This window comes from Neodiprion pinetum, chromosome 3 (assembly GCF_021155775.2).
Source record: "Neodiprion pinetum isolate iyNeoPine1 chromosome 3, iyNeoPine1.2, whole genome shotgun sequence".
NCBI classification, from domain to species: domain Eukaryota; kingdom Metazoa; phylum Arthropoda; class Insecta; order Hymenoptera; family Diprionidae; genus Neodiprion; species Neodiprion pinetum.
In genome coordinates, this window is record NC_060234.1 from 35868516 (window position 1) to 35895451 (window position 26936).

The 26936-nt window shown below is 41.1% G+C and overlaps 3 protein-coding genes across 4 annotated transcripts; 2 read left to right on the plus strand and 1 right to left on the minus strand.

Annotated features, from left to right (window-relative positions):
* Positions 1 to 809: 809 nt before the first annotated feature.
* On the minus strand, positions 810 to 2470 carry PIG-L (phosphatidylinositol glycan anchor biosynthesis class L). The gene is made up of 5 exons (XM_046615806.1): positions 1813 to 2470; positions 1651 to 1732; positions 1341 to 1537; positions 1107 to 1237; positions 810 to 1023 (listed from the first exon to the last, which is right to left on the minus strand). Exons 1-5 carry the CDS (start codon positions 2117 to 2119, stop codon positions 883 to 885), a joined length of 858 nt encoding a protein of 285 aa, XP_046471762.1. The 5' UTR covers positions 2120 to 2470; the 3' UTR covers positions 810 to 882.
* Positions 2471 to 2530: 60 nt separating this feature from the next.
* Positions 2531 to 4884, plus strand: LOC124213966 (mitochondrial fission process protein 1). The gene is made up of 3 exons (XM_046615807.2): positions 2531 to 2738; positions 2934 to 3061; positions 3511 to 4884. Exons 1-3 carry the CDS (start codon positions 2681 to 2683, stop codon positions 3808 to 3810), a joined length of 486 nt encoding a protein of 161 aa, XP_046471763.1. The 5' UTR covers positions 2531 to 2680; the 3' UTR covers positions 3811 to 4884.
* Positions 4885 to 8302: 3418 nt separating this feature from the next.
* Positions 8303 to 26475, plus strand: Lim1 (LIM homeobox 1). Of its 2 annotated transcripts, none has more exons than XM_046616966.2 (8): positions 8303 to 8424; positions 10140 to 10329; positions 16361 to 16602; positions 19651 to 19851; positions 22049 to 22290; positions 23433 to 23718; positions 25501 to 25686; positions 25926 to 26475. In XM_046616966.2, exons 2-8 carry the CDS (start codon positions 10157 to 10159, stop codon positions 26039 to 26041), a joined length of 1446 nt encoding a protein of 481 aa, XP_046472922.1. In that variant the 5' UTR covers positions 8303 to 8424; positions 10140 to 10156; the 3' UTR covers positions 26042 to 26475. The 2 variants fall into 2 exon arrangements, with proteins under 2 accessions (XP_046472922.1, XP_046472924.1); XM_046616968.2 differs by having other exon boundaries at positions 8326 to 8424; positions 25519 to 25686.
* Positions 26476 to 26936: the final 461 nt, after the last annotated feature.

Below are 26936 nucleotides of genomic sequence, written 5' to 3' on the forward strand. Positions count from 1 at the left end.
GTACTTGAAAATATAAATAAAATATCCTCCAAGTTTAAACATTTTGTGATTATTCCTTCCTGGTTAAAAAAAATCATGAAAAACAGCAAAATTTCAACCTCATAAACCGGTTTCCCCCCTTAATACACATGAAACCGATGGAAACAACACTACGAAATTCCGGATTTCGTACGTGATAAACAGTAGCAAATCAAATAGTAGATTATTGAATGAAAGAAACAGTTATTGGTCTGAATTAAAAAATACAAATGAAAGTGTGGTAAAGTTACTGCTTATAAATTTGATAAAATTTTATCGTAGATTCAAAGAAAAAACTAAGTCCAACTCTTCTGAATACTTTTAACGAAATTATCGCTGATATTGGAAAATGCTAGAATCCACTTATGCAGATACTGTACTAACGTATATTTGCGATAAAACGCAACTTAACATAATAGTCCCAATTCGCCGCAATGAACGCTTCAGATTAGTGCTGAAAAACCAAAAAGTTTCATCGTATTTCCGCAACTGTTGATCGTACGATATTTTGTTGAACTTTCCGAATTTCCAAGGGTCCAATTAGTCGGAATTGGGTCCTTCTAAACAATTGTGAGCCTAAAAATTTTGGAAGTATGTTTTTGTAAAACTCTTGAGGAGTTAAAAAAGGTTGTAGGTGAAAAGTTATAGTAAGAAAACGCAAACTTTCGTCGTTTTTCTTAACTGTTAGTAGGTGGCAGGAAAAACGTTAGCATTTTAGACTTTGTGCACGAATTTTCCCGTAGGATAATCGAATATAATCGATGCAAATTGGTATGCGCTTGACAGCGTCCTAATATTAAACAAATTTTATTATCTATGTACAACATGTTATTTATCTTTCCACTCTTTTCTCTTCAAGTAACTTTATCCGTCATCAAACTCAACATCCAGCTCCAAATCCAGTGTGCTGATTTCTTGAAGGGTGTTTAACAGTGTATATCGAGAAAATCTGATATACAGTTTTCTAAACCAAACGTATTGGGATTTGTGAGCCATCATGGCCATCTGTATTTGACATAACAATTACTAATTCAGGAGATTGAATATCGAGACATTTATAAGCTGAATGATATCAATTCAGAACCTACATGTATGATTTTCCGTTGTTTAAAGCTGAGTAGATACCAATGAGATGCAAATAGCAGGCTGATTGGTAAATCCAACATCAGAGTATATTTTCGTAGTATATTTACAGATTCTAGTACATACATCTTGCAATCTGGAAAATAGTATGGAACTTTAATAGTTAATAGAAGCTTTACAGTAACTTCTATAGTATCGTTAGTTTATGTATACGTAGAAAATATAAATTGCTCACTTACATGATGGCAATTTATTCTCCATGCATAGAGAGGCAACTCCATAGAAAATTGAAGTATGATTTTTATGCCCGCTGACCCCTCGCTTATCAAACGTAATAACCGCATTTATCCTGTAACTTTCAACGTGTTGAAGAATCGTCTCCCCTACTACATTCTCTGGCCATTGAACTTTTGGATCATCAGGTAACTGTGTAGACCTGTATATTCAAATGAGAACTATTAGCAGACTGTGATTCAAATATTAAAATCAAGTTTGGTAATTTCTTAAATCTGTGTCGTGATGATCAGTAAAAAGTGGCTTTGAGCTTACATCAAAATGGTAACATTAGCTTCTGGGATTCCTAGCGTCTTAGCACTAGCCCAGAGTTCCTCTTTTCTTCTTTTAGCACCTCCTGCAATGACAACAAAAATTTGTATCAAGATGTCGTATCAACAATAAAATAAACAAGACAAGAATACGTATCATGGGTACCTATGGTTAAACACAGGAGATAAACTTCGGAATTTTTCTGTTCTATCATACAATGTAGCATTGGACCAAAGAACATGACTTCGTCGTCCGGATGAGCAATAACTAACAATATTCTAGCAGGTGGTCCAGGCAACTGCCAAGCCTTATGACTGACATTCAATAACAGTGTATACAAAAATATGCAAACGCAAAAGTAAGCAACGCCGGCAATAACTAGCTGCCACGCTACTTCTTTTAAGTACCAAACTGTTTCATCAAATAACATGTTAAAATAATTGGTCAACGAGCTCACTATTGACACATCCATTAGAAGGGCTTGGTAAAATGAAGTTTACAAATTTTTGATTATAGTCATACTTTACGATACATGGAGATTTATATCTAATACAATTTTTATTCTTATTGATAATTTGATTAGAATTCAAAATAATTAGGTTAGGCTTAGGTTAGGTTATGTCATGTACAATCACGATCCGAAAGATTTGAAAGGTCGGACCCCATGACGTCGGATCGGGTTCAAACCCAATTCCCTATGCTTATCAGATTTATTCGTATTCAAGCTCTTCCAAAATGACTTGTGCGATTGATTTTTGGTTTAACTAGAGATTTTGAAAAAAAAGGTTACATTATTTTAGTATTATGGTTCTCTCTACATTGCCAACGTGCGAATAAAATCTAGTGAAATCCCCCAGAATCAGATGTTTTGCTGCTACGCCAGTGGTGTTGGTTAACCAAACCTGACTGTACACTATTTGTCGACACTTGACAGACGTCAATTTAAAAGATACTAAGTTTTCTAATTCAGATTCGGAAAAGAAAATTTTAATTGTACCTGATTGAATTTGAGCGGACTTGAGGTGGTGTTGCAATGGCCAAAGAGATGAAGGAGGTGGACATATTTCGCGACACGTACGTGAGATACCTTGGTAAATGATAAGTTTTCGATTTAGAACGAATTAATTATCAATTATCTCCGTACTACTGATAAATTCTTCTGAAAAGTGCGCATTCCGATTATTTTAACAAATTTTTTGTTCATATACATATTGATTTATTTTCAATTTAATCCAACAAGAACAGCAGTACTTGTCAATAAGTGGTTCATCCTTCTCTTTTTCTAGGATACGCTAACGAGGTCGGTGAAGCTTTTAGAGGTATCGTCGCAAAAAATTTGGTACGATTTAGCTATGCTGTAGCAATCGGCTACGTCATTGCTGACTCTTCGTGCAAGGCAGTTGTTGCCTATCAGGTACATAAACGATAAAATATGTAAAACATAAATCTTTGAAATAAATTACACAGGGATTTGGACGCATTCTATACCCCTCAGCTACGGTAGGTATAAATATTTCCTACGTTTTCTGCTGGCTGTCGGTAAGAGAAACAGTGACAATATTTATCATCTATCGGCTCCCATTTAAAATAATGGAAGTTCGTTATTTATACAGAAAGATCACTACAGATTTGTCTCAGTCACATTTTTACTGTACATACATTGAAAAAACAAAAATTCACTCATCTCAATCACTTAGCCAATAATAACCGCTATCTAGCGATATTTGCGACCGATAAAACTGAGCTCGAACATCACAAAGTCGAAAAGTTTATCGAAAATACATGTTTCTGTAGAATAATTTTTTAAACTTTCGGTCATCTTGATACTTTGACTGTAATATCATTGTTTTTTTCTTATTTCAGCAAGAACCATCCCCGCATAAAATTAAACGAGTGGCTCTTTCAGCATCTGATTGCTTGATATGGCAAGGGTTTGCTTCTGTGGTGATTCCCGGGTTTACTATAAACAGGATCTGTTACTCTGTTCAATTTGCGCAGAAAAAGTTTAGTGGCAAAAAATTTCAAAGCCCGTGGATTAGCGTAGCGATCGGTCTGATATCCATACCGTTTATTATTCATCCCATAGATGCTTTGGTTGAAAATGGAATGAATCTGACTTACAGAAAATGGGTTGGCCACAGTCCCAATATAGCACCGGATTAATGTCAACTAATTTCCAAGTAACACCACAGTTGTTCCAAGTCTCCTTAGTACAAATTAACTATCAAAGTAAAGACAATGCTTTGCGCGCAAGCAGTAAATTATTTGTAACATAAAGCGATATAAACATTTTCATCGAATTAAACGCATATTTAATGTTTTCCTTATTGTTAATTCATAATTGTTATCATGTATACCTGTACGTTTTATTAGATTGATTGTTACTAACAAATAAATATTTACTATAAAATTGATTTTCCTTCTTGGTGGTTCATCCTATGTACAATAAGCTGTCATTTTCCATATAACAAGCGACAATTGACAACTACCTCATCGGACTAACGAGGAAAATAAATTGCGTGTCTTTTGTTTCTGAAAGTTTACTCGGCAAAAAAGAATCTTCCAAAGTCATGTGTTTTCGAATTTTTATTCGTCAACGAAAAATTGTGCAAATGAGGATTCAGGATTCTTATATCGGGATAATATGCTACAATCATATCTTACCCGCTTCCTTAGCTTGTTCATGAGCTTCACGTTACAAATGCTCCTTAACTAGATAAGTAGTCTACCCGACAACGTTCGCCGTATGTCAAGACCGTTAGTGGTTGAAGCTAGTACACAAACAAATATGTAAACAGGTACTTGACTTTCAAATATTGTTGTTAAATTGACTATTAAGAGAACAGTTTGGTTAGTATAGTCAGGTTGGTATTCACTTCCTTCTCGAACACCATGAAATAAGCACCGCAAACGTTAGGGAATGTCAATTTATGTAAATGTTAAATAATTCATCTTCCATAGTACTTTAAATAATAAGATAAAATATTAAACCTTCGCATGTATGTACAATATGAAATTTGAAAACACTAAAAAGTATTTAGATGCAATAGAGATAAATAATTACCTTATAGCTGTGCAATGTTCTTAACGTGACAGTTAGTGAGTAAATGTAAGTCGTGTAACAATTTGTTATTATTTATATCAAAGAAACCTGATGATGGCAGGCGAGGCCTGCCAAAACGACGTACAGAAAATAAAATTAATTGCTAAATGTGCATCATTCCATCCCTGACCGTCATCCAACGAAATCAAATCTTCATAATATTTGGTTTATCAAAATATCTGTCACGATTAAATTTTGTTTTCTTATTGTTTTACATAATTATTTACTCAATTTCCGTGTATACATGTAGATATTTCTTATTTATATATCATATACGAATAGAAGGGAATGCCGAAAAGCACAGACGCATCTATTGGTCGAAAAACTACCGTTCGTAACGCGCAAAGTGGAACGATACGGTTCGTTTTACAGAGCAGGTGTATACCATCTAAGGAAAATGGTTCTTATTTAACGCTGATTCATCTCAGACCAAACTCGGTTTGAGTGAGCTCCACTTGCCCATGAAATCTGACATCTGTATAGGTTTACACCTACATCGCAGCGAGGAGAATCATTATAAAATCTAATGGCCCTATACTTCTACCCTTGTTCATCGACCAATAAATCAAATTGTATTTTACTCCTTCATTGGTGTCTACAAGTATACATATGGGACTCCTTGTACAGCTGTTCCCATACCATATAGCCTGTTGCTGAAGGATATTGCAATTCAGAATTTGTTGATGATCTACATCGATGCGACGACTTTATTCTCGCAGATACCGCAGATGGTACGCTGCGATCGTTATACTTACCTGCTACACTGCTAATGAATTGTTTATAAGGTAAATAATAATCATTTTACGTTATACAGTTCGATGTAGAATAAAGAGACTAAGCGAATTAAAATCAGTCAGTTTAAGTTTCCGAAACTGCATTGACCGATTTCTTTTTTATCCTACAATTACAAACTAATCTGTCGCAGTAGATACGTGCTAAAATATAAATGTTCACGATAAAGGTGAAATGGAACTCAAAATTGATAGTGGACGTTTTTTTCGGTATATATACATACATGTATATAGTGATCTATAAAAACGCGATCGAGGGTTCTACAGTCTAAAATATTTATACGATTTCAAACGCACTATACTCACGAATTATAAAGAATCAATTGTTTGAATTATCCACGCGACCAGTCGCATATATTTGCGCTTTATACTTGGAAAATCGTCGAGTATAGTTTTCAGTCATAAAAATCGGACGGGCATATTTTTCTAAAAATGGCAGACGTAGTCTGATCGAGTTTATATACAAATCAAACACTAGAAGCTAAACTCAATGACCTCGCCATCAGTGCAAATAATATGTACATCAATGTACATCAATAAGCTGCAATCGAGCAGTGAACGTAGAATAAGTAAAAATCGACTCGATCCCACCCCCTGATAGCGAATCAAGTATAAGAAATTGGTAATTCACTTTCATCAATGAACGTACGGTTTTGAATTATCGATCAAGATCGGAAGATTATGATCGATAGACGCAATATTCATTCTTCCGGATCTCTATAATCGCATAGAAGAGTGTTAATTCCCTTTAGGCGAAACCCCAGAATCATGCGGTATACGTCAAGGGAGTTGGCCCCCCTCCTAATTTTCCCATTCCGCAACCGAAACTGCGGAAGTATCGCTAGGACGTCGCGAACAGTACTCCGGAAGAGAATTTCGATCAAAGACGTTTCGTTACCCGATAGAGAGCATGCAGAGGTTGCGCAGGGCGGTCAGTGTAAAAGCAAAGCTTGCGTCATCGACCCCCGACGTCCCGCAAGCTCGAGTGAGTTGGTACTTAGTTCGCGGGTTGGCAAATATCCCGAGGCGTAGGTACGAGGCCACATACAACAGACCTTGTACCGTGCGCGGTGGAACACTTTCTTAAATTGAATAATTTAAAAATTAAATTTCTGAAACCTGTGGCATTCTGGGATCCTCCGGTAGTCTACCCACCGGCAGGATCAATAGGTATTTCCAGTCGGCGCTTTCCTGCGTCCACGCGGCGGCCATGTCTGGCTCATTCCGGGGATGGACGCGCCCACCGCCGGCAGCCGCGGCCAATCGCAGCCGGTTACGAGGGGTGAAAAGCTGTGGGTCGGGCCCGACGCGGTATCCTGACCGCTCGGTGGGCGTGGCCTGTCGCCCCTTCCAAAGGGGCTTTTCCTGCAGCAGGTGCAGCCAGTTGGCAGGCGGACTCCAAGCAAGCGCCTCGTGTCACGCCGCCACGCAGTTGTCGTCCCGGTCCTCTTTGCCAGCGGATGAGCGCGACGGTGCCGAATTACAATAGCGCACGGTGTGTCGGTAGTCCGCAGATACAAGACGCGGAGGAAGTAATTCGGGTCGCAAGGACGGACCGCAAGTCAGCTTTGGGACTTGAGAGAGATAACAAGCCTTTGCCCTGACCCGTGCTTTCACATAATCTGTACGATATTTTTTTACTTTACAAAATTATATCCAGTGTTTTCATTTGCGTTAATTTCGTCGCTGGGGAGCCTTTTACATTTATAACGGATACAAGCTGCGGCCGCACGTGTGATAAAAGGATGTGTATAATTTATACACGGCTAGACGAGAGAGCTGTGCTGTATATGTATAGTTTTCGGGTGAAATAAAGTTTCATTTGTGTGTCAAGATTGTAAGGAGAACGGATTGTGCGGGTGGTTGAGCTCGACGTATATTCTTGCCGATACTCGTGAGCAGCCCTTCCGATCGCGTTCTCTCCTAACTCTACGTACAAGTTGAGCGGAGAAATATTTACCTCACGAGTTAAGTGCGCCGAGCGTATTTCTCACCGCGGCTGTATAAAGTGTGTCTAATACCGAAGGAGTAAAAAGTGTATAAACATAAAATTATTTGAAACAAACGCAGAAATAACTAGTTGAGAGAAGGATAAAAAAAAAAAAAAACAATCTCCTTATACGTTGGAATCGCTGTACATAGTATACGGAGACAAAGGAAGTTATGCAGCAGGTGAATAATGACAGATCGTTCGTTGACCGTAAAAGTGATAACGATGCCGCATCTCTGGAGAAAAACTAATCATTCGTCCGAGAATATCTGCAGGTAAAACGTCGTTGGTGAATTACAGGAGGACAGTAGTACAGAGGGTGCGAGCTGCAATCGACAATTGAGTTGTCAAAGTTCGGAGAGTAGTGACGGGAATCTCCGAAGAATAAGTATTGGAAGAAGTAAAGGAAGAAAGAAGACGTAGACCAGCGATCGTCGCCGAGAAAAATCGTCCCGATCGATTTATAATTTAGTACGGAATCGTTTCGATAGACAGTGACGCTGATTAATACGTAACGCTGCACCTGCCGCGTGTTGCACGCATACACCTATATATATATATATATATATATATATAAATACATAAATACGTATATACAATCGCGTATAGAAGTTGAAACGATCGGTGAAGAGAAGTGCGCTTCCTCAGGCTTGGAGACAATACTGTAACAGTGGGTGCGCTGGGGCCCTCGGCACCCTTCGGCCGTTACGGGCCCGCCGAGGGAGCGGCCGCTGCGGGGGAGGTGGAGGGGTACGGGGGCGGTGGGGGCGGCGGCGGTGGCGGTGGCGCCCCTGGGGTCGCGGGCCTCGCGGGGGGAACCCCCCGGATTAGGGTTGCACCCCTGGGGGGGCCTTGTTGCGCGCCCCTTCCCGTCACCCAGGCCCACAACATAGGTGAGCCCCCGATCTGCGGTTTATTACGCATCTAGTTAAAATTAACGCTCGATTGACGGCTAGCTTTTGAAAGCTCGATTGCGCACGGAGCCTCTTTCATCCAACTTTATACCGCAGGTATAAATATTTTAGAAGGAAAACTCGAGGCTACGATGGATGCGAGAAAGATTCTTGTACTTTGTACTCATTGTTTCTTACTACAGCATGGACGGACGTCGATAAATTTTCGAACGTTATCATTCGAGCTTTTGGAAGTAAGCTGGGACAATTGCTTGCGGTTGTAGTGAAGTTAATGAAAGGATATGTGTATGTTACACGGAGAGATGAGAGCAGATTTTACTCAATAATGCGGGAGAAGAGAGACACATCGAGGTTTTTGGTAAACAATATCCATCTTTTACCATAATAGTAGCAGATTTTACTCTGCACGTAATAGTGGTTTTCATTGTTGTAGAGTAAATTCTGCCTTTCACGAAGTATATTTTACCAAAAAACCTGACGCGTTCCTTCTTTCTTGCAGTTTTTAGTAAAACTTGCACTTTTATTCTCTACGCGGAGGGTGCAACTCTTGTGCAATGTAAGTAATTTCAAGTCCTACTGTAATTTCCTGAGATTAGTATAGGTATGGCTAATGTCGTTTGCGTTATTCGTCTGATGGATCACGAAATTAGAGACGACACGGTATTAACAAATGTACCATGACAATTGTACGATACTTCCCTTCTCACAAAACCCTGACGAAAAAGATTGAGGATTACATTTATAACGCGGATCCCTGAATGTTAGCATGGACGTAATTTTGAGTCACTTGTTTCCTCTTGACCATTAGAAGAACTTGATCCTTAGATTCCCGAAGAGATCACGGTACGTTAAATTTTAAAAACGAACGCGGTTCAGTGAGCAGCATCTAGACCGTGAAATTCAAAAAAGTATCAGTACTTATAAACATTAAAGAAGGGTTGCACCCAGCGCTGTGTGTTATCTGCTGGGGCGAAAAGGTGTATAATCTCTTGTCTGAGCCGCTCAGGTATAAGTGATCCATGTAAGTCGGTGAACGTTGAACCACGATATTTGAAAGAATGGTATAGCAGTGACTGAGATCGCGAACGCGCATTATTTTACACAAATATATACATACATATATATGATATAAAATTATAAGTGAATTGAGCGGGAAAACGGAAGTGTGTTTTTCGAATTCGTCTAAAAGGTCCGACTTACGGTGCTGTATCTCTGAGTGGTTCATTGAATTTCGTCCGACAATGAGCGCTTCTTTACCGTCTGCTGCTATTATGTGGGATAATTGTAGTAAGATTGCACGGGTTATACCATATTCTGTCTGGGGTTATTCAACGTAATTTCGCATTGTTCGTTCTGTATAAACAACGTTTAGACCCAACCCCAATTTTAGGGCTTGACAAGGAACAATTGCAACAGCTTGTCGTATAACTATTCTTAGCGAATACACCACACCTCTGTCTTATAGTTGTGCGCCATAAATACAGGATCTGTAATATTCGACCGTCAATGGGTTGCTTTGAGAAAATGATCTCCTTATCAACGATGTCGTTGTGTTCAATGAGTAAGCGAATGATTCGAATCTTGGTGCATAAAACAAGTGACGTAGAATATGGAAGACATAACCGACGTGCATGGAGTGCTTGAAGCTGGGAGAGAAGCAAACTGATAAAAGTTCGTCAAATCGCTCGGTTTAGGAAGGTGCGGATTAGCTATGCTCCTGTCCTGCGCGGGCTGCGAGAAACCTATTCTGGACAAGTTCCTGTTGAACGTGTTGGACCGAGCCTGGCACGCCAATTGTGTCCGCTGTTTCGATTGCCGCATCGAACTACAGGACAAGTGCTTCTCGAGGGAGGCGAAACTCTTCTGCAGAAACGATTTCTTCAGGTCGGTTTACCAATGTTAAAACTTGGCATTAATTCATTAGTCTTATACCTGATTATCAGCTAAGAAACGAAAGAAACCGCTGTCACAGCTCCCCGTACATAACGTTGACGTTCCTCGGCCCTCCCGCGATTTTTTTTCCAAGGAATCCTGTCTGCCGCTTCCATTTTTTGCCCGAATGGTATCGCAAGCGTGAATTAACAATCAAGATTTCGACCCGATGGTCTGATACTCGGATCTGTGACTGACCGACTGCCTTGCGGCTTGACTTGTAAAACGCCGCATTTTTTCTGTCAGGAGGGATTCCTTGAATTCGAGAATCAAATAAGGAGGTTCGCGGAACGCGTCATCGTATCACATTAAGATGTTTGCCCGCAGAAAATCCTACCTTTGCTTCGCACCCTCGTCCATAAATTGCATCGGCCCCGCAAATTGCATGCTACATATGCATACTGAGCGTTGCTAATTGGCTTACGCGAACGCAAAAAAACGCTGCGAACTTTCGAAGAGTGAATCGCACGTATAACAATCATACTCAAATGTATGGGATACGAATTGCATTCGTGTGAATATGGCGAGTCGAGTTGTCATTTTTCAGGCTCTGCTAACAAGCCGAAACTGCAACTGAAATATTCCTGCCACCGTTATGTTTGGCGTGAAATGACAATCGATAATCGCTGAGCACCGTAGACGACGTTACAGGCGAAATAAAATTTGAAGCGTGCGATTGGCCGCCATGTTGATTTGGCACCGGCGTTTAAATTCCACTGTTTGCACGATCGGCAAACATGTTTTTTGTGTAATTCTAGCCAACTTAACTTTTATAGCCGAATCGCAGTATTTCACGCCAATTATTCTTGCACCATGGACTGCAGGTATTATAAAAAAAATCCCCCACGTATTTCAGTTTTAAAAATGAATATTGAGCAATGCAGACGGAACCGCTGGTTATATAATATTTTTGGTAAAAATGTTGAAAATTTGATTAAACGGGTTCTCGTAAGTCACCAAAGACGCGTGGCGATGGTGCCGAATATTCTCCTTCCGATCGACCTAAAAAGGTATCTAATTTTTTATGAATAATGCCCTTATTCAACGTGACTCGATTTATGCGTGTTAGTAGCCGCGGGTCGTAGACCGGCGCGTATATTATAACACGCGTCAAAAGGCGCATGCACGCAGGCAAGGGCCGAACGAGGAAATATTATAAATGTTCCGTGACACCCATACGAGAGTTTGTTGGGCGTGACGACTGCTCCGAAGCGTATTCCAGGAAGGTCAGCCATCAGGGGATTCGTCTTGAGGTTTTTGCCAACCCACGTTACGGTTTATTGCGTCATCGCGAGTCGCGCCTCCGCGGATAAATGCAGAGCGCGGACCTCGCATCGTGCTGCGGGATAAACCTTACTAATTAATTTAAATCGACACCTTCCTTAAACCCGAGCCGACGGTTTAATACGATTCCAAAACCTCTGGAACTCTTATTTTCTAGCCTTACACCTTGCGTCAAAAAAGCTCAACCGCGCCTTTCGGGAAAGATTTTTTTTTCACCTTGAACGCAAGCCGAAGACCCGCTGTCGATACTTGGAGTTTTTTCGTGTTTTCCGAGTTATTCCAGTAAAGTGCCTTTGTTTAATTGCTAGAAACGCGTGATCGAGAAAACAAAAATATCGGAACTTACGCGTAATGTAATCATGGTCCTCGGTAAAAGTTCCCTTATTATTCATCTTTCAATCGATCGTGTCCTGCTGTTAATGGCGCAAAGATCAATCAGATCATCCAGCAATTTCGTATTACATGCAACGCGTACTGCGGCTGATCATAAGAAACTACGAATCCCGGCATATCCCGGAGTTTCGCCTTTTCCAAGACCAATTTGCAGCAGCTTCGAGTTTAGAATAATTGTGTAAGAAAACTTACAATCATCGAGTATGAAAACCCTTCGGCTTGCGCGACGAAGAGTGATTCTTCTAACACCGCGTCGCGGCGGCACCTGCGCGATATTTAAGAGAAGTCGTAGGTAAGAAAGTAAAGATGAAAGAGACAAAAGAGAAATAAAAAACCAGCCGAACGGTCCGGCATCGAGTCGCGTGTTGTGTTGGAAACTCCGGGCGTCGCGGCGCGTCGGCAGGCAAGTTCTGCTCTCGTCATCCCGGGAGCAAACCTTCTTCTGCAAGCCGTGGCTAATCGGGTGCGTTCGTTTTTATGCACGGGACCCGGTGTGTGATTTGTGTTGAACCTGCGCGTGTATAGTCGTTGCGGCCGTGTAGAGTATTCTTGTATTTCTTATTTTTGGGAGAATTCTCCGAGGCTTTTTCACCCGCGCGGCTTAGCCACGGTTTCCTTTTACTCTTTGCTCTTCTACTAAATTTTTTCTCCCCCTCTTTCTCTCTCTTTCTCTTTTTCTCTCGTTTTCTTTTTCCTTTACGTATATACGATTCTAACGCCAAGAAACCCTTTTTACTATTTAATAATCTTTCCAGTCTTATACGTGTGGTATACATATATACACACTTCGGCGGATGCGCGCATATTGCGTGCACATATTGTATACGCGCACACACGCATACACCTCGTACGGAGACAAGAGGTCGTACGACAGAACACATAAATAAACGGTTGCAGCGGGTTAGCTAATTGCCAGTAATTAATTGTGTAACATTTGTAATTAGACGGAGATAAATATATACTGCGCGAAAAAATAATTGAAAGACTTGTTGAAAAGGCGGTAACATACGCGTGTATACATTTTACGTGTATTAACGATCGCTACAGCTGAAAATTTAGGTATACGGGCATCACAGAATAATAGAAACACTGAATGTGTTGATGAACATATTTGCGAAAAGCGACTATACACGCAATACGAGGATATTGTAGGTACGTCCTTAAAGCGCTTCAAGCTTTAATGAGAATGCGAAGTTTTCCACGTTTGCTGATTTGCGCTTATGGCTTATTCTGTTTACACCTTTTAATATATATTTGCATATAAGTGCATCCTGCTTTTAACGACACGGAGATATCTCGTAGCATCCAACCTTTCCATGGAACGCAACTCGTCGCCATAAAATATTATTGCTACATTATCTTTGGAATAATAATCGTCGTTTTATCGGCTGTATTAGGAGATAGCTTAAATTGTATGACCGAGAAATAAATCAAGATTCGCGACGGGTTGGTTCAAAGAAATGTAAAATATTTTTGAACTATGTGAATTGACCAAATAATTGTAGTCTTTACAGGGAATAAATTTTGATATCAATATTTGCTTCATCGCCTGTCCACAATTGCAATGAAACGCATGAATTTAGGGATAACACAGGTACTGTATTAATCAATCCTACAATAATAAGACATTTTTATATGAATCGTTATAATCTTTATGAAAAAGAGATGGTACAGTACGTTTGACAACCGTACTATTTACTGTTGGAAAATTGAGAGTGCGAAAAAGTGATAGGGATAAATAACATGTGTTCCAAAAATAATTCTCAAAGCAAGTATTTCGAGTAATATATATTCTCCATAAGAACTCGTGATGAATTGAAAGTCACTTGTACTTTCTGCAACTGGGATTTCAGAGAAATTCTAAAAGACTACACGAAAGATAGTCGAACGTTTCCCCACTGTTCCGATTTTAGCAGTCGATCAGATCCGCTGTTACATTACTTTCCGATAATTTGCGTTACGCGTCCATGAGTGGTGTAAATATATACATATATTAACGAAATAGTAAAGCAATTCGTTTATATCGAACGCAACAAGATTTTACTTTGCATTATACTAATTTTCGTTGTTCGACTCCATTACAAAATTTAATTTAACATAATTCTTTCAATGTTGTAAGAGTCTGATATTCTTACGAGCCACTCCAAAAAAAGTTATTAATCCTACCTCGGTTATCCCAAAATTCGTATATTTTATTGTAATTATAAATAAGTAATAAAGCAAACATTGGTACCAACATTTTCTTCGCGACTTGACGATCTTCATCTACAGTACATTCTCATGCGAATTAGCGAAGAGGCAGTGAACGCACAATCGGCAAATTACCTCATAATCGTCGGTTAACTTAAAATTTTCCGCAGTGTTAATTGCAAGCCTTGATTCTCTTGCGTATAGAAATACAAGGCGTGGATGGAAAAATTATCTCATTCCCATCCATCGCGTTGCTTGTATCTACAGTCTGACGCCATCGCGGTGAAGCTAATTGTAAGACGTAGTCCGTGCCAAGAATCACGTGATTCAAACTCTGCAGGCACGTTAATGCTTAATGCTTAATGCTTAAATACTTTCATCGAAATACAAATCATAACCTTACGCTGTGTGATTTTTCATATCGTCGCAAAATGTAGCGAATTTAAGTGATAGTTTTAGATGTTACTCCGGGATCCCGAAGACAGCTCCGTATAACACTATTGCAGGTCGTTAATATTCACCTGAACTTCTTCGGCCATTGATCAATGGTTCTCCAATACCGGCAATAAATCAAGAGCACAACAATTTATCGATCTATAAAGGGTAGAGCAAAAAAAGGAAAATTTTTTCAACAAACCAATTTGCCAGTAGCGAATGCAAAAATGTTTGAAATCAATCGCGGTTCGTCAGTAATTTATCATTTATCTTTTACAATACTTTTTGCAAAGCAGCACTTACAATCAGTTTAGTTTTTACTCGAAGTTGCCGTTTTCATGTTTCGTATTGCAGTAAAAAACTGTTTCACGAATGTGGATTTTGACAGTAAAAATAACGTCGACTTTGCGAGATAATGATTTAAGTTTTGTAAATTTATTGCAACAGATCGATAGGTAGTTGGGAAGAAAACTTAAAAATTTTTTCGTACATTTAAACAAATACCAAGATCTCCAGATATGAGAAGAGAATATTGTTGGGAAATGCGGCGATAAGTTACACTCTACAAACTTCGGTACTCGTGCGTTGTAAAAAATGATTCGTTCCGTGAGGTATTTTCATCGACGATAAATGCACGTGCGTTACATCGGATCGTGAGTCAAATAGATACACGTGTCAACGTGCAGTAATTACATAATCGCAGGGGGATCGATTAATCAAGCCGTTGAAAATTCGGGTCTGTGAACTTGTAATATTTCCCCGTTGAAGGTGTAATTCTCACCTTTGTAACCGAGTGACTGAAAGACCAGTAAACAAACCGGACAACAAGTACAAAGATTGTTGCTGGAATAATTCTGCGGGTCGCTCTTGCGTTAAACGAGATACAGCTGTTTGAAATTAATGCAGTTTAATTCGAGATTTCGCCGCCGTTTCAAACTGTTTTCATTCACGCACTTTCGGCCGCTCCGGATCAGCCAACGGGCTTGAAAAGTCGAAAGTCCCACTTCAAACGCAACTCGATTTTATGTAAAACATACGTACGTATACCTATGTATAACATATATGGAAGTCCGTTGACTCACGGCGGCTGCCGGGACTTTGAGCTTGATTTGTCAGCCGCCCTGACCTTCGACCTCTCAGAGTATAATTTAACCCAGCTTGCGCCGCGCCCCGTCGCGTCGCGTCTAACGCTTCCTACCGATGATTTATTACATTTTTTTGTTATACTTTAAAGCGAATCGCCGTCACGGGCCGATGCACGTCGAATCCCCGTGTCCCTATCACCGAATCCAACGACTACTTGAGACTAGCCGACATTCATCCTCAGCGTCGAACTTGACCGGAGTTATATTATGTACCTGAAGAAATAGGTTTTTAATTACTCGAAGGAAATTTCTCAGCATCGCGGTCTTTTGATCCGGTTCGATTTTGATCGCCGTCTGGAGCTTCCAAATATATATCGATACGAATTTCAAAAGTCTTGCAAAAATTATGATGAAATTTTCAGGAACGATCGTTTAAGCTGAGAATATTCCATCGCAATTATCGATACTCGTATGGTTAAATACTTAGATGTTAGTTTCGCGGGATTCGAGTGGAAAAAATGTTGAACTTTGACCCTGCGCCAATGCCGCAAAGGCGATCCTTTGATTAATCGAAGGATTTTGTGTTTGGTCTACAGGCGATACGGTACGAAGTGCGGTGGTTGCCTGCAAGGCATCAGCCCGTCGGATCTGGTAAGAAAGGCTAGAGACAAGGTGTTCCATCTGAACTGTTTCACGTGCCTGGTTTGCCGGAAACAGCTAAGCACAGGTGAGGAGCTTTACGTGCTGGACGATAACAAGTTCGTATGCAAGGAGGATTACTTGTCCGGAAAACCTTTACCCCACACGCACCATGCCCACAGTCATCACAGTCATCACGGTGAGTTTTGAGCCCATCGCATCCGCATGAATCGGTATAAGAATCAACCTGCGTGTACAAGAAATTTTTTTTTTTTAAATTTATTTTCTTTTATTACTTGTTTTTTTTTTTTTTATAGTTTCACCGACAATCATCGCTTCTTTCCCCCGATAGTATTTATAAAGAGGTGTTGTTCACCTGTGAATTCAATTTTAAAATGCTGTGAAAGCCGGCACAAGTCTTCATCTCTCGAGACGCCGCTCCGCGTCAACCGAAATTAGCGCCGAGCTAGTCAAACGTGAAGAGGATGAAAATTTATAGAGACTTTTAGGGTGACTCGGTTAAGGAGACTCGTGTATAACGTCGAAGATTAAACTGTGAAATTATACGTTCTAATTAAAATATTACGGTATAGCTAAACGACAGATTTTACAGCTGGTTAACTGCGTCGTGCATGTATGTATATAGAAACGGTGGAATACATTTGAATAGAGATATTGACTGGCCAAATACAGAAACGGAGAAAAGATGTGTCGAGAGGTGGGTGCATAATTCAAATCGGCTCGGTCTGTCCGCATACTTCAACCGATTGTTATAATATATACATCAATTTATTCAAGGATGCACTTTGATATTATACTTAGACGACAGGGATACCTGAAATTAGGGAATTACGTAAAATGGTAAAGTCAAGGGAATTCCGATTCTTTCGTAAATTGGAAACTGCACAAATTATGAGGATTTCGTACCAGCTGTAGAAATACTGCATTTTAACGAACATTGACGGATAAAATCGATCCATGTCCGCTCGGGATAAAATAAATACGTATCTATGCAGGATGTGATCCTGAATGACACCGGTGAAAGTTGTTTCTCAGAAAAGTCCAATTACGTTAGGTGGAGAAAAAATTTGCATCGTACCGTTAATTTCGAGCAGAATAAACCCGTACCGCGATACACTCTTTGCGAAACATTCAAAAATCATCGGAGAACGATGCGATCTGTGTACAATATACATATACATAGAGGTATGTTGTACCCGGTGCGACAACCGCTTTTACTTCAACTGCCTCTAGCGATGAGACGTGACGTTTTATGGATCCAGACGCGGACTTTCGACTCGTTATACTTTAAATGATACAGTAAACCCCTTCAATAAAACTGGGCTGTTAAAAATTTAATTCGAGGTGCGCCAATCCTGCATAAATAGTCTTAACTAACTAAGCGAATTTCAGTCAACATACTACAATGGCTTCCTGACAGTAGTAAAGATGGCGTCGAAATTTCTGCAGACTTTCGTAAAACACTGTCGATGATAATTCTGATTCGTATTAGAAAAGTCGAGATTTTCACGGTGTTGCAGATTTAACCGGCGACAGTTCATGGAAGAACGTGCGAGGGTTCGAATGAGTTGAAAACCGCGCGAATCTCGTTTTTTTCCACACATTCCATTCTCGTGGAACATTTGACAGCTAATTCTAAATGTACGAGGTAACGGTTCGACACTTTTAAGTTCGGAGATTTAACAGGGACTTCGCAGTGTCGTTGCGAAGGATTATTGCAGGGTGTGTTATGCGCGAGGTTCGATAGAGGAAAGGGGAAATATCTTGTGTAGGCTATACGCGCACCTCTGAGAAGACGAGAGGCGGCAAGCTGTGAAAACACCGCAGCGCAGGTCCTTGAAAAGAGTACCGCGGCTCAGTTTCATGGGGTTTTGTAACGATGAAACGAAAACCGAAGGTCGTTATGTTACGCAGCAGGGCCCTTTTGTCGCATGCCGACACCTAACCGCAAGGCCCAACCCCCTCGGATCCTCTCGAGCTTCGGTGTAGGGCCCCGACCTCCCCACTCTGCTAGAGCTGGGTATAACGCGATGAATTATGCGCAGAATTTCAACTTTAAATACCTTTTAAAGCCAACTTGAGTATTAGGTTATTGTCAGAGAGTCAGAGAGACTCGCTGTCCTACCCGTCGACGCCAATTTGCTTAACCCAGCTCAGTTCGAATCCTCCGTTAAAAACTCTCGCTATTGTGTAAGAGCAGAACAGGATTGAAAAAAAAATACAGTTAGGATGTAACCTCGGAATACGACTGTTTGTTTAGCCACGAAAATAAGTCAATTAATTCGGTAACCGTTTCGTGGTTCGTCCAACAAAGCAAACCCCAAAAGGTATCTACTCTTATATGCTCAAGTAAAATCTGTGCGTATCTACCTTACGAGACCAACGAATTGCGGCAAAATTTACTCTCCCTGATCAAGGTTTGCAGGAGGATTCACAGCTCCGCGGTATTTAAATCAGGACTCAAGCCGTTTGATAGTTATAATTTGGTAGATCAACGAAGGGTAATGTTTGGATATAAGGTTTAGAATTAGCTACCAGTTTGCTGGATCTCCATGTGTACTCAGAGCCAGAGGGTTAATTTCAGACCGGTAGGTATAAAATTGCACGCTACTTTTATCCTCGATTATAATTTTCTTTTATTGCATCAGCACAAATGCCGCTGCATCGCGAAGTGGGTACAGGTACGTCTGCTCTGCAGTAGGTCTAGCTTATATCGAAGCGCTGATTTCTTTACCGTATCTGTATTACACTACCGGCCACTGTTGCACGTATATACATTATACACTTACGCGTTGCGAAATTTAAGTGCAAGATGTAATCATCGCGTTGATTGTATATTATATTTATAACCTCCGCGGCGATAAGCATGCACCGTTCTCAGAAACGACGCTTCAAGTTCAGTCATGAGTTTAAATATTAAATAAATATTAAACTATTCATGCAACTCGTGTATAACTGTTCAAATAAAAAAAAAAATCGTTTTTTTCACCAAAATTTGATAAAATTTTCTCGAATAATACTCCGACGCTACAGTTATTCCCGTCGCTATTCTTTCCCTACGAAAAATTCAAGCTTGATTAATTCGCGTTTGATTTGAGACAGCGATCATTTGGCAAATTTAGAACGAATTCAATTTGTCATAAGCCGTATTAAAAACGCCCGTCCACTCCGCGCTGAGTACAGATAACCGACGATGACTCGAAATTGGATGATTTGGTGTTGACAGGGGGTGATTCTCTGATGGGATCCGGTTCCGAGGACGAGGACGATGACGGGAGTTCGCACCACCATCACGGCGGCGTCGGTGGGACGCATTTGGGGCCTCACAACCTCGCCGCCGGGGTTCCTGGGGACCCGGGTGTTGGCCACGGCGGTGATTTACCCCTTGGCGGTGACCCCTGCAAGCAGGAAGACTCGGAGGATCAAGGTGAGCTAAGCCTGCAGCGTTGCGTTGATCTCATCGTCGGCAAAAGTCCCTCTCTTCCCAGATCCGCTTCACTGCGGTATTCGCTTAGAAACTCGCGTGCCTGTACGTCGTTTTGTCAGCAAAAATAAAACTCAACTCCCATGACCGAAGGCCGAAAAGAAAGCTTATTGTACGTACAGTCAACAGTCCGTGGCAATTATCGCCTAACAAACGAAGGTGGCAACGAAGGTGACGGTACGATTGGAACGCTGTCAACAGGCTGCAGGTGAGATTCGTACGACATGTTGATCGGTCTGCTATACCTTGAAGGCAAGGATAGTGCGTTGTGTAAAATGTATAATGTATACCTGTATAAGATGTTCATGGTTTTATCGACGACTGCCATTTACGTCGATGCCGTCCAAGCCCGATTTCAACGTTGTTTTCTTATTGTTTGACGGAGAGTAACGACGTTCCTGATGTTATTTTCCATCTATCGGCACCTTGCAACGTCAAATCTAAATCCAAACAGGGTAAAGCACTGATTCAAAACCGTACGCGTCACTCGGTATAATCACGATTCTGTGTCTACGCACGGTGTCTTGTGAAAAATAGTACCTTCGAATGGTTTGAAAATTGTCAGGTCACTGGAAGAGCGCCTCAAATACAACGCCGTTTGTACTTGTGTCTCCTATGCATCGTCAATGGTTCGCGGGTAGCTTGCATAAAGTCGTATATGTGTATTATATATACATGTCGGTATAATACACCATTGTGGAGTGTGACACTGTCCAAATATTTTCTTTGTCCCGTGGTTGAGACCTCCCCTGCGCTGTGTGTACAGTATCTATGGCCTGCAGGACGTATAGATCTCAATGGGCTTATAGGAGGCTGTGTAATAATTCAATGGGGATGTCTATTTTCGGTGGGGCGAAAACTCACGACTGTGCAGAAATGTATGGTGGCAGCGATCGGGAAACGATGCTCAGACCTTCTTCGAGTATATTCGGGGACAAAGCGGAGAGAAAACCGGCTCTCTCTTTCCTTGGCTTTTCAATCCTCTCCGTACGGAAAATAGCTGATGGCATATCAATCGGTCGGTCGATCTCTGCACAATAAGCGAAAATAAGGTTGCAACAACGCGAACACCGACCAGTCTTAACGGTACTATTTACCTATATATCAGCGCTTGTGTATCCTGCAAAGTTTATTGTGCCCATAAGATATATGTGTATATATATATATATATGTATACTTATTTAAGTGACGAAACTTGCATTGCACTATTTTTTACCCAGTCAGACGTTTTTTTTGGACTCGAAAAGCAATTACAGCCGAACACCTCTTACGGAGAACGTGATGATCGATTTGTTCTGTCGTATGTGATGTAAAAAATTCACGTCATCGGGTAGATTTTCTAAACGTCTAAAAACATCGACGAAACTTTGGCAAAACTATGCGTAAATTTTTCAGTATTTAGATAAATACCTGTGTCATAGTAATTTTTCTTGTACATACGACCTGTAGAGAAATTTATTTTCGTACCGTTAACACTGTGCTAAAAATTTTTGCACGTATATATATATTGTTACAAAGGGTGAAATCACTCGTTTTGCCCCCTTTTAATGATCTAGTAGTCATCATAGATAAAAGACGTTTATAAACCTCTTATGTCTTTAAAAAGAATAAGGTTGCTGCGTCAACCGACATTATTGTAAAAACAGTCTTGTTTCAGACTTAAAACCAGAAACACGTACCCTGCAATTAAAGCTTTTTCACGACATTTATTTACGCCTTTGATTTTGGCTTGACAATCAAACTCACGAATCCATATTTATTTCCGTAACGTCCAAGAACGTTACAATATATATATACATGTGCGAGAATGAAAGAAAAATGCCCCTCTAATCCTCACAATAAGCCGTGTTAATTCGATGAAAGAATTAGCCGACCCAGTTATGTATATACACGTGATAAACCGTTCGCGACCGATATATACCAACATATATACCTATATATATATGTATATATATATATATGTATACGGAACGGTTTTGATCCGGGAACTTGGGCCGAAGTAAAGCGGCAGGTATACGTTATATAGATGGTATACATAGATGCCGCGGTGTAAAATGTTTTTTCGCCGGTGAAGGTAAAAAATTGAACCCGGTTCAACGAGGGTTAAACGATGAAATTATTGTGTACTCTTTGATCGAAGGTTCGCTCGACGGCGATCCCGAGACTCGAGACAGCCAGACGGAGAATAAAAGTCCGGACGGTGGAGCGGGCGGAGGAAGCGGCGACGGCGGGGCCGGTTCCAAAAGGCGCGGCCCCAGGACGACCATTAAAGCCAAGCAGTTGGAGATACTCAAGACGGCGTTTTCGCAGACGCCCAAACCGACGAGACACATCAGGGAACAACTCGCCAAGGAGACCGGCCTTCCTATGAGGGTCATACAGGTGAGTCGGTTCTTCGCGTCGTTCTGCTTGTCGGAAATTTTTTCTTCCTTCATCACAGATATTTCCCGGAGATCAAGTCGTGCCTTAACTCTGCTGTACGTGTAATTTTTGCCGCAGTGCAGTAATTTACGAGTCAGCGATTGATCTCATCGCGTTGATGAAACGAAATTTTCATGGCACTTCGTTTGCTAATTTTCATCAGCCAACGGTTTGAATCGTGGCGATCTGTAACGCTACTTAACGCCGAACATTCAGAGCTGATCGCTGCAATTTAATTTTACACTTCTAGTTCGAAAATTACATTGTTACTTTTGTAATTTAGCAGCAATCGCGGTGATTCTCTGTCGATGCAGTGACGTCGAAGAAATGTATACATAAATGAAGATTTTTGCTCAATTATTACTTTGATGAGTCTGAAAAAATCATCACGTTTGGTTGTAATGGGAGAAAGTACGGACGACTGAATTCGTAACAGTAACGATTGCGTGATTAGAGTTGTGCTGAGATTTTAACTTCTTCGATCAAGTATATTAAATTTATAACGTAAACATTTACGACGATAAAACCGCATATTATAGTCCAAAATATATACATACCTTCGGGTATGTATTGCGCTTTGTGGATAGAAAGTAATGATTGTACCGTTGGGTATATTTCGCATGTTTTATCAAAGAAAGTTCTGCACACTGGGCGTCGAACTGTAATATTCGCCATTAAATTTACCCGCGTGGAGCAAAATTTTATTAGTTGAATTTAATCACGCGGTAGAGGTAAGAAGATCGGTTATCGTCGCGAATACGGTTACTGCCACATAAAAGGTCTTTGCATTAATCAAAGGGGAGAATTAAAAAAACGCTGCAAGTGCGATGTTTTTCAAAAAAACTTCCTCACACGAACTCAAGCGATACCTAAATAACAATTCAACGAATAAGAAACCGTTTTTCTCCGTTTCTTTTAGTCGAATTCCTGGTCGCAAGCACTTGCGACCTCTTTCAATTCTCCTCTCAAATTACAAAATTGGCAATAGACGATGCGCAATTATTGCGTCCCGTGGTGCTTTGAAAATAAAAGCCGATCGCAAAGTACGCGCGAATTTAAGCTGCGCGAGGATTACAGGAAATCGTTATCCTTTCTCGTTTCAGGTGTGGTTTCAAAACAAAAGGAGCAAAGAGCGGAGGCTGAAACAACTAACGTCGATGGGCAGGGGCCCCTTCTTCGGTGGATCTCGAAAGATGCGGGGGTTCCCCTTGAACTTGAGTCCCGGGGCGCTTGGTGGCGAAGACGGACCCCCGCCGGGGTTCCCCTACTTCGCCACGGACAAGTTCGAGTTTGGATACGGCGGACCCGTCGCGTTTCACCACGAATTTTTCGGCGGTCATCCCCCGCCGCATCCTCACGGCCCTCCCTTCAGCGGTCCTGGAAATCCTGGTGAGTTCTATAGGTTTTTTAGAGTGTTTCGGGTGCACTGAGAAAAATTTCATTTGTTACAGTAACTAGAAAAATTCAGTACCTAAAACAGGTATCGTTGAAAAAAAAAAAACTGTTTGAATATTGTTGGAATTACGAAAAACGAGGTACGCCTAACCATTTTGCGCTATCGTCGATACTTTTTTGGTTATTGCAACGCAAAATCAGTTTCTGAGGTTTACTCAACTTTTTTAGTTAAACAAGGCTTTGACGTCAATTTATTCTTGCACGAGCATTAAATTTTCGAAACAGTTGCAAGAAAACATAATAACAGTGATCGTAATGAGAAAGAATAGTAACGGATACCAGACCTTCTGGTAACAGCTAGAAAACTAATTTTCATTTTGTACCTAGAACTATATTTTTCGATTGCGGTAAAAAATGAAAATAGTCAAGGACTGAGCGGTAACCGCAACTAAAAATTTCTCTCAGTACGTTTATTACGAAGATCTTTTACAAGGGCTAAAATTTACTCCTTCGGAGGGTGATCGGATGGCTTATCGATGTAAGGCCGTTCCGTGTTGTACAAATTTTCCGTCGAGCTTTTCACTGCCGCGTTGTGTAACCAGCTACGTTGCCATATACAGTAGGTGGGGGTTGCGAAAGTTGGCGTATATGCACGCAAATAGATGATACGTGTGTAAATTTGAACGGGTCTTGGTTTATTTATATTCGTAAAGTCTGCCTGGGATTATCGATTATCGAAACATCCGCGACGCAATATAAATCTATAGATATTATAATTACGCAAAATATAATGCGTAACGCGACCAGTGTATTGTTTATCTGCAGAGCAGATGTATTATTCGGAATTCATTCTTGCAACATTGTACGCACATTATTTTCGTTCGTGGATGCTTTATAGATTCAGGACGATCATAAGGATGACTCTGAATCAATCTTTACTTATCGTTAGTTTTAAAATGCCAGACGAAATCGACTGATAAATCATTCTAACATTCGACAATTACCAACTTCAAGCGACAAGTTCAACCAACTTTTACGAACTTGTATCTACTCTCGATGTAAATCCTTCTCTGTATAATGAATTGAGAAAAAATTTGAAAACATCTTGTTCATTCAGTATCGAATGGAGCTCAAGTCGGGTGTTTTAAATGAAAGACCATTGTGCAACGGAATACTGTTTTCATTGATCGTGAAGTGAAGTGAAACGTTGCTTGAATTCGCGATTTTTTAAATGAAATTTCGCCTACCGTCAACGGTATCGTCAATGCTCTTCATAAACTTTCGTTCAAACATATTTTTACCGAGACATACATCCTTAACACCGCCGCATTCACTTCCTCCTGTCGATACGTGTTTGCATTCACTTTTACAATACGTAACCGCTTGAACTCGTCTCCTATTTAACCATTCAGAGACGGTTTCGGATGTAACCGATACGTCTACCAGAAGTCAATAGAATCCTGCTGGAACAGCAGCTCGGCAGTTTATCGTAAAAGGTATAATATGCACAGAGAGAAGCATTGTCCGCAGTCAGTCGAGTGAATGAAGCGAATCGCGAATATTTCGCGCCGTATTACCAGAAAATTTGTAACCGCAATCTCGATTCCTCCCCGTGAACGCGCATTTACGTGCGTTCGTGTGACAAAAACTTGATTTAAAAAAATAAACTTAAATATAATAAAATGAACAAAATTAAAATACTTGGGTACACCGGCGATTTGGCAAAAAAAAAAAAATTCCTCCAGTTCCAAGGGCTAAAGTGTCTTTAGTTTTTAGTTGGTCTTGCTATTGCAGGCCTAGATCCGGCTAGTCTCGCTGGAATGGCAGCTGCGGCTGCTGCGGCCGGCGAATATCCTCCCCCCGGCGGACCTGGCGGACCTCCCGAGTTCCTCACGGGTCCTCCAGGCCAAGGTCCTCCCGCACCTCCAGGTGGCAGTCCAGGGGAATTCCTAGCGCCGTCAGGTAAGACGATTCACCGTTAAACCGCAACGAACCTAATTACCTACGTAACAAAAGATGTCGGATGTCCGTCGCTTGTCGGAGATGAAATATTTAAGCCGCCGCTTTGAAAACGATAACGAGATGATTTTCAGCCGTGCGAGGTTGGGATTAATATTATACAATCGCGGAACCCTTTAATAACGATAATTGATCGACAGGGCTCCGGTATGTTAATTAAGAAGAATTCCGAATCTTTGCAGGCGGTGGCCAGGGAAACCCTGGCGGGGGTGGTAACGGGGGCGGTCCAGGAGGCGGGGGAGGCGGTGGCGGATTCCCGGAACCCCACCAGATGCAGAGCGAAGGCCTTGTCTGGTAGAACAAATTAGCCCAGCATAACAGCTCTTAATTTATGTATAAGGAACTCGAGTAAATTTGAGGAAGACACGTGAATTGAGATCCGCGCGGTCGCAAAAGGTGCTCGATCAGCAGCTCGTCGATCTGTTGATCATCACTTCTGCCTCTGTTTTTGTAAGATATATTTATCATTATTATTGTGTATAAAATTGGAGCCCCCCCCCCCCCCCCCCCCTGACCCACTTCATCCCCGAAACCCCGAAGACCCCTATTATGTATAATGTTATGTACCTTGTTAATTATTTTAACGTTAATTATACCTTAAGAGACCTTGTAGATATTGCTATCACACATTGTACTAATTATTATTATTAAATATAAATATATAAATATATACATATATTTTGTGTGTGTGTGTATGTATGTGTGTGTGTGTATATATATTGTAACGTGGCAGTTCGGTTAGGCCTGCCCGTTACAAGAGACTCCCTGAACCCTGGGCGAGATCCAGGGATAAGGGTCTAGAAAATCGAGTCGCGGAATAATTTCAGAGAGCGCCAGAACTGGAGTCACGCACCCGAGCTTCGACAGGGACGAAATAGAGCATTGCGACCCAGATATTTCAGGCTTTTGTTTTTAATTTTTTTTTCGAGTGCACCGGCTACCCTCCAGTGACCAACTCCAATACCGAACATCTTTCGAGGCAAGGCGAAATCACGACGATCTTGCGGGAAGGACACCGAGGCTGCGGAGGGGGAGGCAACGCAGATCCCTGCAGCGAGGGAATCCAAGGCGGACGCGATTCCCGCTGGCGGCCGGCGCGCCGCAGCCTCCCCGCTTACCCCGCTTACGCCCAACCAAGGCAACCGCGAGGTACCAGCTAGCGACGAGGGAGCACCACCCCGCCCAACCCCAGG